The 15436-nt window shown below is 41.0% G+C and overlaps 1 protein-coding gene across 1 annotated transcript in view; it reads left to right on the top strand.

Annotated features, from left to right (window-relative positions):
- The window catches only part of BNC2 (basonuclin zinc finger protein 2), a 381816-nt gene extending 368115 nt beyond the window's left edge, over window positions 1-13701 (top strand). The window contains exons 7-8 of the mRNA XM_038171277.2: window positions 9823-9876; window positions 10591-13701. Coding sequence (XP_038027205.1) covers window positions 9823-9876; window positions 10591-10606 — 70 coding nt within the window. The 3' untranslated portion in view covers window positions 10607-13701. The remainder of the gene's footprint in view (window positions 1-9822; window positions 9877-10590) is intronic.
- Window positions 13702-15436: the final 1735 nt, after the last annotated feature.

The raw sequence follows: 15436 nt of genomic DNA, 5'->3' as shown, positions 1-15436 counted from the left end.
GGGAAAGGGAAAGGGAAAGGGAAAGGGAAAGGGAAAGGGAAAGGGAAAGGGAAAGGGAAAGGGAAAGGGAAAGGGAAAGGGAAAGGGAAAGGGAAAGGGAAAGGGAAAGGGAAAGGGAAAGGGAAAGGGAAAGGGAAAGGGAAAGGGAAAGGGAAAGGGAAAGGGAAAGGGAAAGGGAAAGGGAAAGGGAAAGGGAAAGGGAAAGGGAAAGGGAAAGGGAAAGGGAAAGGGAAAGAGAAAGAGAGAGAGAAAGACAGAAAGAAAGACAGAAAGACAGAAAGACAGAAAGAAAGAAAGAAAGAAAGAAAGAAAGAAAGAAAGAAAGAAAGAAAGAAAGAAAGAAAGAAAGAAAGAAAGAAAGAAAGAAAGAAAGAAAGAAAGAAGTCAACATCGTTTTCAGAATCTAGATCGGTAAAAAAAAAGCTTTTCTTCATGCAGAAAAAAAAAAAAAAAAAAAAGAAAGAAAGAAAAAAAGACAATTATAAAACACATGGATGCTGGGCTACTTTTTCATTGCTTTTTCTTTGTGCATCATTTTCAACAGATGATGTTGCTGGAAACTTGGAGATGAACTCTGCCACTGCAGAACAAACTCACTATTGATGTGCGCTTGACTTCAGTTCCTAGGGACGAAGAACTTGGCTTGTGTGTGTGCACTGCTGTAGGCCTCCATTTTGACTGAAATCCATAGTTACTACTCTAATATTAAAAAAAAAAAAAAAAAATACCGTTCCTCCCTCCCCCACCCCCAAGGAAATCTGTAGACAGTGTGTGCCTCTGTGTGTGCATGCCAAAGACAGAAAAATTAAGATGAATTTGTCAGGGCAGCTGCCCATTGCTTGTGGCTGCATTGCATAATGTGGTAATGCTGTGCTCGGAGCAAAGGGCTGCCACTGCCTGGGAGGAGATCATTGGGTTTGTCCCATTGCTGTGCGCAGGTACCACTGACTGGCCTGTGAGCATCAAGACTGTTTTGGCAGTGGCTGAAAAGCCTGAATCAAACTTCCAGTTCTTTCTCTTATGTCTAGTCAGTGTAGCCCTTATGGGATCAGGTCCTTTAATTTTCTTCTGATTCTGTTGATAATTTGAATAGGTACTTAACCTGTTTCAAGATTTATTTATTTTTTAATGAACATTTCCCAGCTACTTCATTCTAACGAAGTGGGATGGGAGTAGTTAACATCTCCATTTTGCCATTCACAAACAAGCTGCTTGCCTCCTAGATGCAATTATTTTCTTTTACCTGTTTAGGAAATAACACTGCTGAAGTAACTCTGATGTAGGCGGTATGTTGCCTGCAAAAAAATGGCTGAGGCATGGGCCTATTAGCCTGCCCATGCTGCACTAACGATTTCACTAATGCTTTACCCTCACATGATTGAACAGGGTTTCCCTCAGATGACTGGACAAATGAGAACAGATGATCAGCAGAGTTCATAAAAGTGAAATATCTGATAGCTGCACCCCCATTGCTCTTGTGTTGTGGGTAAATCTGCATGCAGAGGGGTGAGGAGAAAGAGAAAGGGAGATGACTGTAAAACAGCTCCGTAATTACCACATAGATAAAGCTATGCATCAGTGAGAAACTTGTTTTAAGATGTGTACATTGCCATGGGCATGACTGACAAAGTCTGCTTTCGCTTATGCTGATAGAAATCTGGAACAATCCTATTTTCAGCCAACTGACTTCAATTTACAAAAGTAGAAGTGAGAGCTGAATCTGTCCATACAGTAAAAAAAAAAAAAAAAAAAAAGAGAGAGAGAGAGAGAGAAAAGAGAATGTAACCAAGTCAGACAAAGGGCATGAATCCTGGTTTTTAGGTCTTTACACTATTCTTATTTCCTAATGCAAGCTGCTTCCCTTCCTATAGCGAATGTTTTGAGCTCCTTCAGAAAACGTGGGCAGTATTTGCAGAGACTAGTCTTATTATTCTTCTAACCTGAATGATTTTACCAGCTCACCCTGCGCTGCTAACAGAACAAGAAGCCATAAATCTTTGTCAAGGCTTCTTGGTGTGGGGTGAATAAGCAGTGCTGATGCTGATTCCTTAAAAAAACTCATTTCTTGTAACGTGAGCCCTGCTGAAGATGGTCATGTCAACTGATTAGACTTTTTAGTTGGCCATATTGATTCTGTTCTACACCGATGCGGCCCATAATGCTGGCTAATGTTATTGACGAGCCATCAGTCCTGCAGAGACGTGTGGGGCTTGCAGCTCTCTCTGAACCACAAAAACCTATCCATGGACAATGATGGAGAGGAAGAGGAAGATGCAAGCAAAGCACTCAGGCTGGTTTCATTTGGCCTGTAATACATTAATGAAAGACATACACTCTGTGGGAAGAGACAGATGTGGCTCTCCAGAAGCCATTTATTTATAAAATAATTATGAATGCACAGTCGAGTCATGGATTTTCATTATAGTGTGCATGTCTAACACTCTTTCTTTGTTCACGTTTTGCTCTAAATGAAATATAAAGGGAGAGTGATAGCAGCACAGGCCTGAGAGAGATTACTCTCTCCTTCCCTTTACTACCTTTTGTTAAGCCTCAAGGGCAGGTGTTGTCTGGCTTTGTTGAAGTAATGCAAAGCTGCTTCTGGAAGGCACACTTCGCTTGCAACTGGAGAGGCGGCCTCTACAGAAGTATAGTAGAAGGCAGCATCCCAGCTCACTAAATGCTGGAACTTGTTTGAACAATGTAAGAGCATTGATACCAGCTGCTGCATGGAGAGGAGTGAGTTTGATCTTGTAGACTGCTGAGCACAAGGTCTAAACTACTTAAATCTCTATTGCATTTGCTTTTTGTTTCCTTTTCTATTCTTTCTTTTACAGTCTGCCTTCTTGAAAGCCTAGGGTAAAGGCTTTGAAAGTTAGTCTGCCTTTTTCTGTCTCAAAATGAGAAAAGCAAAATAGAGCTATGACCTACTCATTCAAAAACTTCTGATTCTTGAAGAAGAAGAAGACTAGGAAACTAGTAAGGAAGTCAATTATTGTATCACAGCCTTGAATTGCTGGAATAATAGCTCCATTTTAAGCTGTATGATAGTAATGGCAAGACAGGTAAACATGAAGAACTTACAGCCAAGAGTTTGCTTTGTAAGTCTTTCTAGAATAAAGTCATGGGACCAGATCATAAAAAACATATGACAAGAAGATTTTATGTTGGAAAATTTAGTGTAAATTCAACCCTAATCCTGCCTCTTTGCAGTCTTATATCTGCTCTTAAAGATATCTGTACTGTAAAGATTGTTTAAAAACACTTACTTTCTTCTCTAGGCTAGCAGGATTTTAGAGCATAAGTATTGCTTGGGAGACATCAAATCTATGGAAGAGCACGCTATTTAGTGTGTTCTTATAAGGTCATGAAAGAAAATGTCAGATACACTAATATCCTTTCCAGTGTCCATCAATAATTAGCACTGCTAATTCCAGGACAGGAAAGTGTATATTGGCAAGATACAAAAAGTGCTACACTAAGTCAGATATTAATATAGTTATTGGCAGTCTACTGAGCAAGGGACAGAAGGTCTCAAGAACAGTATGCTGGGCATGACACATAAGTGCTAAAGGTAATGCCTGTATGCCTGTAACAGGAAATTAACAGTAAGAAAAGACAAAAAGCAAAGGAGTTGAAGTAACTTAGTCCTTTTTTATGGGGAAAAAAAAAAAAAAAAAAAAAAAAAAGAAAAAAAAAACTCCTCACAATTAGTCTTCAGTGAAAGGACAAAACCACATTGGGCGTGAGGTTACATTAGAAACCCGACAGTCCATCTTCAGTGAAAGGTTTTCAAACCCACGCCTTCTTACAGTTTGTATGAGAGACTAGACTAGGAAAGTGGGTGAATTCACAGGGCTCAGGACTGTGATAAAAGACTTGCAGATTTTTTTTTTCCAAAGTTCAAAAATGGATGAATTTTGCAGAGCACAGCTGCAGTGATCTATATATATTACTACAAACAAGATAATAGTGTTCATAAGCAGAGATGAAAGTGAACAGGAGCTGGCAAAATAAATGTTAGCTGAAACTGAATCCCACTAACCTCCTGTGGAACATTTCTGATATTAACCCCCTGCACACCCACAGCAGAGCATTCACAGAGGGAGGCTGAGCTTGGTGATGTTTAATTTTAATTTAACACAGCTTATCCAGGACAGACCATACAGCTCTGTGGCATAAATGAAAAGTGACTGAAGAGAATGTGAGTGTATGGATGTGGGTGCATGCATGTGGGTGCATGCATGTGCAAGTGTAGCCCAAACGAGACGTCAAGGTGAAGTGATCTGATTTTAGCTTATGGTAGAACACATGGCTGGTTATATGCTGGGATGCATTATGATATAGAAATACAGAGAAAACTTGCTTGGTAGTACTGGGTTGATTCTGTAGTTAGAGATGATAATTTGTCTCTGTATCATGCACTTACATGGCTTTTCCTTTCTGTGTTATACATGGCATTGCTTTTGAAGATTACAGTTCCACGAGTCATTAAAATATTATTAAAAATTATTTTTAAAGTGCACTTAAATTCATTTAAATGCTACTGTATTTAGCATTTTGTATTATAGAATCATAGAGCATGCTGAGTTGGAAAGGATCCCACAAGGATGACAGAAGCATAGAATCATAGAATATCCCGAGTTAGGAAGGGACCCATAAGGATCATCAAGTCCAACTCCTGGCTCCACACAGGTCTACACAAAAGTTTAGACCATGTGGCTAAGTGCACAGTCCAATTGCTTTTTAAATTCAGACAGGCTTGGTGCAGTGACTACGTCCTTGGGGAGCCTGTTCCTGTTCCAGTGTGCAACCACCCTCTTGGTGAAGAACCTGTTCCTGATGTCCACCCTAAACTTCCCCTGCCTCAGCTTAACACCACTCCTGTGGCTCCTATCACTGGTAATTACAGAGAATAGGTCACCTGTCTCTCCACTCCCCTTCGCAAGGAAGCCGTAGAATGCGATGAGGTCCCCCTTCAGCCTCCTCTTCTCCAGGCTGAACAGGCCCAGTGCCCTCAGCCACTCTTCATGTGTCTTCCCCTCTAGGCCCTTCACCATCTTCGTCGTCCTCTGGACACTCTCCAACAGTTTAATGTCCTACTTGTACGGTGGTGCCCAGAACTGCACACAGTGCTCGAGGTGAGGCCGGACCAGCACAGAGTAGAGTGGGACAATCACTTCCCTCGACCAACTAGAGATGTTGTGCTTGCCGTATCCCAGGATACAGTTGGCCTTCCTGGCTGCCAGGGCACACTGCTGGCTCGTATTCAAGTTGCTCTCAACCACAACCCCCAGATTTCTCTCTGCAGGGCTGCTCTCCAGTGTCTCATCGCTCAGTCTGTATGTATAGCCAGGGTTGCCTCGTCCCAGGTACAGAACCTGGCACTTGCCTTTGTTAAACTTCATGTGGTTGGTGATGGCCCAGCTCTCCAAGGATCATCATGTCCAACTCATGGCTCCACACAGGACCACACAAAAATCAGACCAAATGTCTGAGAGCACTGTCCAAACACTTCTTTAACTTCGGCAGCCTTGGTGCTGTAGACACTGCCCTGGGGAGTCTGTCCCAGTGCCCAACCACCCTCTGGGTGCAGAACCTTTCCCTAACACCCAGCCTGACCCTCTTCTGTCCCAGCTCTGTGCCATTCCCTTGGGTCCTGTCGCTGCCCCGAGAGAGCAGAGCTCAGTGCCTGCCCCTTCACTCCCCTCCTGAGGGAGCTGCAGGCCGCCATGAGCCCTCCCCTCAGCCTGCTCTGCTATGAACTGAGCATACCAAGGATCCTCAGCTGATCCTCATACATCTTCGTCTCTAGAACCTTCACCATCTTTGGACATTCCCAAATAGTTCTATGTTCTTCTAGTACTGTGGTGCTTGAAACTGCACACAGTATTTATGTTGAATATTAGTTGAATATGAGCTATTGGCTCATATTCAACTCGCTGTTCACCAGAACACCCATTTCTCTTTCTCCAGCCTCTTATCCCTCAGTTTGTATATGTAGCCAGTTGCTGTCCCAGGTGCAGAATCCAGCATTTGTTCTTTTTAAATTTTATGTGTGGTTGCTCAACCCTCTAATTTTTCAAGATCCTTCTGCAAGACTCTCTACCCTCAAGGGTGTCAAGAGCTCCTCCCCATGTAGTGACTTCCACAAACTTACTGAGTATACTTTCAGGTCCTTCATCCAAGTAATTTATGAAAATGTTAAAGAAAACTGGCCCTGAAATGGAGCCATGCAGAACCCCACTAGTGACTGATCACCAGCCTGATGTAACCCCATTTACTAAAACCCTTTTAGCCCAACTGTCAGTCAATTGTTCACCCATCACATTATGTATTTATCTAGCTGAATGCTGTATGTTTTGTACAGAAAGATACTATAAGAAAGAGTATCTAAAGCTTTGCTGAAATTGAAAAAGATTACATCAACTGGCATCCCTTGGTCAACTAGATAGGTAACCTTGTCATAAAAGAAAATATTCATTCAATATGACGTTCCCCTTGTGAACCCATGTTGGCTGTGGCCAAAGACTGCATTGTCTTTCAGGTGATTTTCTGTAACTCCCAGAATAATCTTCTGTAATTTTACAAGGCACTGGAGTGAGACTGACAGGCCTGTAATTATCAGGGTCTTCTTTCCTTCCCTTCCTGAAAACTGGGACAACATTTGCCACGTTCCAGTCAACTGGGACCTCTCCAGATTCCCAAGAGCATTGAAAAATAATTGAGGTCTTGCAATGACATCAACCAGTTCTTTCTGTACTGTAGGATGAATCCCATTGGGGCCCATAAACATGTATGTATCCAGCTGGAGCAGCAAATCCCACACAAGTTCAGAGCTGGCTGTTAGTTTTTCACTCTTGCAGTCACAGGCCTCCAACTCAAGGCTACAGGGATCCCAGGGCACATCATCCGTGTTGAATACAGATGTCAAGGAGGCATTGAACATTTCTGCTTTGTCTACATACCTATTTATGAGGTTTCCATCCTCAACAAGTAATACAACAATGTTATCTCTGGTTCTCCTTTTGCTGTCAATATGTTTTAAATGCCCTTTTTGTTGTTCCCTACAGCTTCAAGTCTAGTTGAGTTTTGGCCACACTAATTTTCTCCCTGCTATGGCAAACAGTCTCTCTTTTGTCCTGACATGTCACCCAACCCCGCTGCAAGTGGCCATAGATTTTCTTTTTCCACCCAAGCTCTAGAAAAAAATCCCTGCTCAGACAAGCTGACCTTCTGCCCAACCTGCTTGACTTCCAACACTGTGGAATTTCCTTTTCCTGTGCTCTTAAGAGGTGGTACTTAAAAAGTGACAAGCACTGATGGACCCAATGCTTTCAAAAGCAGTTTCCATGGGGACCTTATTAACTGGTTCCCTGCATAGCTTAAAGTATGCTTTCCCCATATCCAGCATCAAAGTTTTGATGGCAATTTTCCTCCTAACACACATAAAAAATTAAACTTGACTAATTCATGGTCACTATGGCCATGATGGCCACCAATCACTGCTTCATCCACAAGTCCCTCTCTGTTTACAAGAAACAAATCTAGGAGGGCACCTTTCCTAGTCAACTCCCTTAATACCTGTACCAAGAAGTCATCATCAAGGTGTTTCAGGAATCATAGACCTGTTTGTATCAGCTGTATAGTATTCCCAGTTAACATCTGGCAAGTTGAAGGCACCCATAAGGACAAGGGCAGCTCATCTAGAGATATCTCTTTGTCCCTTAAAAAAATAACTCATCAATGATGTCATCCTGGCTAGATGGCCTGTAGTAGACTCCCACAATGATATCACTTTATTTGCATGTCCCTTACTACTTACCCAGAGGCTCTCATCCTTGTCATCACCAACTGCAAGCTCTGTTCAGTCCAGTCCCTCCATTACATACAGCCTCCAAAAAACCTTATCTTGCCTGTTATGCCTATCCTTTCTGAAGGACCTATAACCATCCATCATAACACACTAGTCACAGGATTCTTTCCATCAAGAATTGCTTATGCCAATGATGTCATAGCTCTGTGACTGAGTTCTTGCTTGTTCCTCATGCTGTGTTTATTGGTGTAGAAACATCCCATCAGGTGTCAGCAGGTCTGGTGTTGTGTAGATCCCATGATCAAGAAACCCAAAATCATGCCAGTGATACCAGCCTCAGAGCCACAAGCCTCAGAGCCAGGTATTGATTAGCTGGGTCTGCTGCTCCTTTCAATATTTTTCCCTCCCACTGGAAGGATAGACAAAAATACTGCCTGTGCCCCCAATCCATTAACTAATTGCCCCAAGGCCCTGAGGTCCCTTTTGATTGCTTTTGGACTTCTTTACTACTTCATCACTGCTGACTTGAAAAAACAATAAGGGATAATAATCAGGCAGCTGTACCAGACTAGTGAGCTTTTCTATTATCACCTCTTACTCAGGCTCCAGGAGGGCAGAATACTTCCATACAGGTTGGGTCAGGTCAGCGTATCAGTCCCACTGTTTCCCTCAGAAGTGAATCACTTCTGACAACAACCATTCTTTTTTATGACAGAGGTGGTCATAATACAGGGGTAGGCTGACTTGCCTTAGGCAACCCCTCCATCCAGGATGGACCTTCATCAACATCATTGTTTGCCTGTCCATCAAGTTTTAGAGCCTCATGCATACCGTGTAAGGTCACCTAAGAAGGTGTGGTAGTCAGATCACTAGGTCACCTGCCACTGCGAGAAGAAACCTGTTTCCACTCCCCCTGTCTCTTAGGTCCCCTCCTTCTGCCTGGTGGGAAGAGGGTAGGGATCCTTCATGTCTTGTGTTGTGGCTAGCTGATGTATCTATCTCAGTGATGGTAGAGTATGACTCCACCAGTCAATCTCCTTCTCCTACTCCCTGATGCTCCTCAGCCTGCCCACCTCCTACTGAAGCTGTCACCTTTCTGAGAAGTTCTACCTGTGTGCACCTCCCACAGGTGTACTCACTGCTGCTGTCAGACACTGACAGAAAACTAGGACACACCGTGAAGCCCAAGACCTGGAAGTCCACATGTTCCCTTGAAAGCACTGCCTGGGTAGCTATGTTGCTTCCTGTGGCTGGGGAGACCATAGGGAATGCCGAGGACATAGCTAGCTTACTGCCAGGTGGATACCATGACTGGGGCTCCTTCAAGCAGGCTACAACCTGCTGTGGAAGTGGCAGTGACAGCACCCTCACCTTCCCTTTCCCTATGTACCCTCCTGAGTGAACCACTGTCCCATACCCTGTCTGCCCACCCTGGTCACAACACTCCATAAGGCTGCCTTTTGCCTCATGCCTGATCAGCCACTCTCAGGAGAGCTGCTGGTCCCTGGTGAATCCCTGTGTTCCTCTGAGGCTTCCCCTGTGCAGGAACCCCACTGGGCACTGCAATCCCCTGCCTCGCTCTGCAATGCACCTGCACCAGGACTGATTGCCTTGGCGAGTGATGTTGTGATATTCTTCCCATTTTTCTGTTTTTATCACTGTTGCCACACCTACATTTGGCAGGTGGAGCTGACCTCAGAAAAATCGAGTTTGCAGCGATCACAAGAATATTTCTGAAAGCAGTGTGCTCTCCTCTTGTAGGAGACTAACAGTGGCCTGAATCAGCCCATTCAGTAATTGTGCCATTTTGGATTTACAGCTAACATGAGCTAAATCTTGACCCTTCTGAAGCCAATGAAAATGCACTGGTGCCAGAACTTCACTGTATAACTGTCAAATATTCTGACTGAAACATATTGCCTATTAATTTAACTGATGCTAGGCATCACTGAAGCCTAATTTCTTGTGAATCTCTGAGGTAATTAAATTATTCTCTTTTGATCCTCCAGAGTATTTCCCGTAGAAGCTCAGGAGATTAGAAAGTACCCTATTCTTATGCAAACGTAAGTAAATCCAGCATACAGATTCTTTAATTTCTTCATGTGCCCTTTACACTTCCCCTTTGTGACAAACTGGTGGTTCTTGACATGTGAGAGCTTAGAAGTAAAAAGCAAGTAGACACTGTTTGGTTAGAAAATGGTCTTACATGCAGTTTGAATGAGCACCATTTCTTTCAACAGTAGTTCTTTTTCACCTATCAGAAACCAGTAAAACACACAGCCTGTTTCACAACTCAGTATAAGTCACTGTATATACAATGTGCAGTATTCAATTCCACCAACTGCATATGGGAAAATCTGACTTATTCATTTGATTTGGCAGACCCTAGCAAGAAAGGTGTAAACATGAGTTCCCATCTAAGTAATTACACGAAAGTCTGTGGTATTCCTCACTTTCTGCTTTGTCACAGCCAGACTTCAAAAGAAGAGAAGAGCTTTTCTATCTCTTTAGAAGTTGGCTGATATTTGCTGAAGTGAGAACTACAACTGTGCATAAATACTAGATATTCTCTTCCTGTGAAGTGAGGTTTTCTTCTGTTAATTAAAGTTCCTTATTTTCTTCACCTGTAGGCCTAATGCCTCCCAAACTTGTCTCCGCTGTCACTGTGGTAGTTACACTCCACATGAACTAACTGCCTGTGAATAAAACTAATAATGTCAAGTTGTGTTTTGTTTTGTTTTGTTTTGTTTTCATTCTTGCTCTAACTTTTCTTATAGGATCCCTTGGGACTGAAAAGACCTCCATGCCTTCTCCCTTGTGCCATGATTTGTGGAAATTGCTGCTCACCAATGATAGCCCAAGTATAATCCTTGATGGTGTAAAGAAATGAACTGTCCTTAAAAGCAGGAAGGAACTGTTCTTAAAAGAAGGAATATACACCAGTCCAAGGAATATACTGCTTTATGTTATGCCAACAAATATATATACAAACTTTATGTTATGCCACCATATGTCTATAAACACAGTTCACTATCTTTAGATGTCCACAGCTGAGCTCTTCTTAGCTCCATCTATACTCAGTAAACAATCCTCAGTGTAGTATAATATACACTTCAGAATAGTGTAATAAATTACTATACATACATAGTACACTTTCTGTACCTTTGAGCTTGTTCCCTGTAGTAGTCAGTCTGAAACAGCACAGCCCTTTACTTATGTAGAATGACACTGTAAGCTGATGCCACCCCCAAGAGCATTTTTAGTGGACTTTTTTGTAGGGAGGGAGGGCACAAGAAGTCACAGGCTGAAAACACTAATAAAATATTCTCATTACATTGTGATGGTGCACCCAGTTCAATTTCTAACATGTGGCAATAGAAAAAGAACTCCTGGGCACTCCCTTCAGAACCTAAATCAAGGATATTTTAATTTGCAGTCCCTGCTTCCTTTTCCACAATGAGACACAGGACAATAAGAGGGAACATATTTCTCTTGCAAGTTAACTCAACATGCAATATGCAGAAGATTACTCAGGCTCACTCAGTGCTAGCAATCCACAGTTTATTGATCTCACCCTATCACTACTTACATTTTTTATTCTTTAATTTTCTTTCCTTATTTGCTCATTAGTTCAAGAGATGGAGGGAGGGGGGAGAGGACAGAAAATGTCATCATTTTTAGGTTGCATTGGAAGAGGAAAATCAAACAGAGGCATTGTCAAATAGCAATCCCCAAGTAGACACTAACTGTCTAAACTTGATCTGCATGATTTGCCCCAGTCCACACAGCACACCAGGATCTGGCCAGCCTTGCAGCTCTCTGCTGAAGTTACTTTTCTAGCCAGTGGTTTCTTGTCTTGCCCATGTGGTTCTTGATGTGGAGGTATCATTCCGTGCCTTAGGCAGGCACAACCAGGGTACCAAAGAGTTATGTGAGATACAATCCCTATTTGAGTACCTAAGAAGTCCTTCTTCCCTGTCAGCAAGACAATTGCCATTGCTTCTTTTTTCAACTTACATTATCTGTAAACAGCACACAGCAAGAGCTTCGAAGGAATGTGTGATTGTTCAAGGATTAGTGGTTAACAATATACTGCAGATATTTTTTTCCTTATGCTGTTAAACTAACTAGGGTGGTGACTAACTGGTCACTAACAAGGGTGGTGACTGTGATAATGAAAGAAGATTTATCCAAGGCAGGGAATCATAGCAGTGTCTTTTTAAGAGATCAGTTTTATTCCTCTTTTTTACCCCCTTTCAAGCCTCCTCACCTTTAATATCGTTACTGCATATTTTTGAGTCTGCAGAACTTGGCTGAGAGTAGTGCTGGGAAATTTGTGCAGAATGAACAACTGATTTCCAGCATAATAAGTAAATGAACACAAATTTAACTTCATGGCATTCAATATTAACTACTTTCTAATGCTGAAATAATGGCCTGCAGCCATCTCTGCAGTGTGCAGAGAATGGTTAGTCAGCAGCTAAGCACAACTTTCTTTAACCACTGTGCTATCAAAGGGAAAGTGGGCAAAGATTGGGAATTTTAATGAACAAAAGGCATTCCTACAGTTTGCAGTTCAAAGATAAGTAAATAATGAATAGCTTGAATGCAAATTACCCCTAATTAACTTTGCTAAGTCTGTTTTTAATAACGATAGATATGAAAGAATCACTAAGACTATAATATAATAAACATACCACAAACATTGAAGCAGTGATTTTTTCAGATGGTGGTAAGTGGAAGGAATGAGGGTTTTTCAGTGCCTCAGATGGCACTGAATATGTGGCTTGAGAAACAAAGCATTAGTGCCTGCTGAATTCAGAAAACAGAGATGCCCATGAGAAAAGCACATACAATACCATACTCTCACAGATGCCACCCAAAGGAGGGCAGAGGAGACGCTGAACTCAGGAAGACAGATGGCACCTTGCCCAGAAAAGATCACACAAAATCCCCAGTCCTCAGCATTTAGGACAGCAGAGCCCATACCAGGAGGCAGAATTAGGAGAAAGCTCAGTAGATCCCAGCACAAGATAAAGGCCTGCCTTTTGTATCTCCATCAACTTCAGTGAGTGTTGGGTGTGCAAGGAATGCAAGATAAGGCCCTGAAGGCAAGACTCGATATAAACAAAATAATTTGAGGAAGAACACCCACAGAGTGGGGAGTAGTCCAGCACCTGGCATGCCTCACAGAAAGGTGGGTTTTCAGAAGTTTTCTGAAGCAGGGGCAGGGTGTATATCCAAACATATTAACAGGACAGCATGAAAGAGAATAGCTTGAATCTAAGTAGATTATATCTATGCTAGAAATCAAATTAATATTGTATCTCTACAGACTCTGTTTGCTGAGAAAAGGGCAGTAAGCTCCTGTATTTTAGGTAACTGGGACACACACTGGGCTTCAGCTATTCCTGCTGATTTTAACGAAAGCATGAATAAACCAGCATAGGAACAGAGTCCAGACAAGAAGTTCTTGAGAGTAGGGAGTCAGGCATTTTTCTGCGCTCTGCATCCCCAAGAGCACAGATGGTTCTGAGTGTTACACAAGTCTGATCTCCACTGTTCTTTATTCAGGAATTACCACTTGAACTCTGAGCATGAGGCAAGTATGTTTGTAGAGAATTGTGATTATGTACAGATCTGCATGAGTGCTAGCTATGAATCTGATGATTACTATTGTATTTATGGTGTGCACTAATGACAAATATAATCTATTAAAATGGACATTTCACAATGATATTGCGAATCAAAAATAAATACTCAATGTGGTTGTATAAATCTTGTGGGAAAAATCTGTTTATGAAATTTACTGACTTTTGAGTGCTTAGTTTCAATATGTTACTGTTGCAATAATAATAATATTCCTTTAGGAGCCCCTTTACCATTTCCTGGCTTAAAAGAGAGAAAAATATTTCTCTTCTCATCTAGCTAGTAATTTCTGTGTATCCCATAATCCAGAAGCCCCAGGTTGAATTACGACACCATATCCTGGGTTCAGGCCTGTCTGGTGAACATGGCTCATGCTGTTCCTACATGCTTGAAATCTTTTCAAACCCACATCTCCAAAGAGATGCAAACACGTAATTCCCTTCCTTCTAACTGCTGCAGAATCTCCCTGCATTTTGACAACATCATTCTCCAGATGGATATCACATTGCAGACGGACTTCTTGGCTTTCTATATTGTTTGTCGGAGTGTAAATATTGATATTTCTTCATTTTTTTTCTCTCATTTTTTTTTTTCTTAATGATGTAGATTTTTCTTGCAATTTTCTCATTAGTGACCAAGGCCCACAATCCATAATCATTTGTTTTGTTCTCCAGAACTAAAACAAGACCCTCAAACAAAATGAAATAAAACAAACACAAACAAACAAACAAACAACAACAAAAATAAGCAGGTCTGATAGCATTGTGGAAATATACTTAGATCTGAGTTCCCATGCCAAAAGCCTGGACTCCACATTTTCTTTCTTGTCTGTTATTCAGGGCAAAAAGAGTCAATAAAAGCACTTGGGACTGGAAAAGATAATACTTTATGTTTGCTCTACAATGACCCCTCCAGGTGATCAAGAAAGGTCCCACACTCAGTTTTGCTCAGCCAGCGCAGCACTTTTTCATGTATTGGAGAACACATCCAAAGGGACCTTAAAATTTGAGCACAAACTTACTGGAGGATCCCTTCCCACCCTCACAGACAAAAGTCAAACAAAAGGCCCCAGAGAGTCCAGAAGAACTGTTAAAAAATAAATAAATAAAATAAATAAATAAATAAAAACAATAGAAAAGAAAAGAAAAGAAAAGAAAAGAAAAGAAAAGAAAAGAAAAGAAAAGAAAAGAAAAGAAAAGAAAAGAAAAGAAAAGAAAAGAAAAGAAAAGAAAAGAAAAGAAAAGAAAAGAAAAGAAAAGAAAAGAAAAGAAAAGAAAAGAAAAGAAAAGAAAAGAAAAGAAAAGAAAAGAAAAGAAAAGAAAAGAAAAGAAAAGAAAAGAAAAGAAAAGAAAAGAAAAGAAAAGAAAAGAAAAGAAAAGAAAAGAAAAGAAAAGAAAAGAAAAGAAAAGAAAAGAAAAGAAAAGAAAAGAAAAGAAAAAAAGAAAAGAAAAGAAAAGAAAAGAAAAGAAAAGAAAAGAAAAGAAAAGAAAAGAAAAGAAAAGAAAAGAAAAGAAAAGAAAAGAAAAGAAAAGAAAAGAAAAGAAAAGAAAAGAAAAGAAAAGAAAAGAAAAGAAAAGAAAAGAAAAGAAAAGAAAAGAAAAGAAAAACTTCAGAGAGATTTCTTTTGCTCAGAGAGAGGAGCACATCTGGCTTAGGGTGAAAAGAGAAGTGGTGTCATCTGGGCAAAAATAAAACCATTCTCCTCAAATGTGTCCTAAAATATCAGAGGGGAAAAAAATATATATATATCATGCAGGAAGGGAAAGCAAGTTCAGGGAAAAACAAAATCTTGTAATGTTTTAGGAGGGCTTATTAGAGTGAAAATTAAGTGTCATGCAGAGCTTTGCTTCAGTCCTGATGTCTTTTATTCAAAGAGCCATCACCTTATAAACCCACTTTAACAACTCCCTTCAGATGAAATATAAAAATTAAAGACATTTACAACACAGCTTAGTAGCAGATGTAGTCTTACTG

Source organism: Anas platyrhynchos, chromosome Z (assembly GCF_047663525.1).
Source record: "Anas platyrhynchos isolate ZD024472 breed Pekin duck chromosome Z, IASCAAS_PekinDuck_T2T, whole genome shotgun sequence".
NCBI classification, from domain to species: Eukaryota; Metazoa; Chordata; class Aves; order Anseriformes; family Anatidae; genus Anas; species Anas platyrhynchos.
The sequence above is the reverse complement of the archived record's forward strand: the minus strand, read 5'-3'. Positions and strand labels throughout refer to the sequence as shown.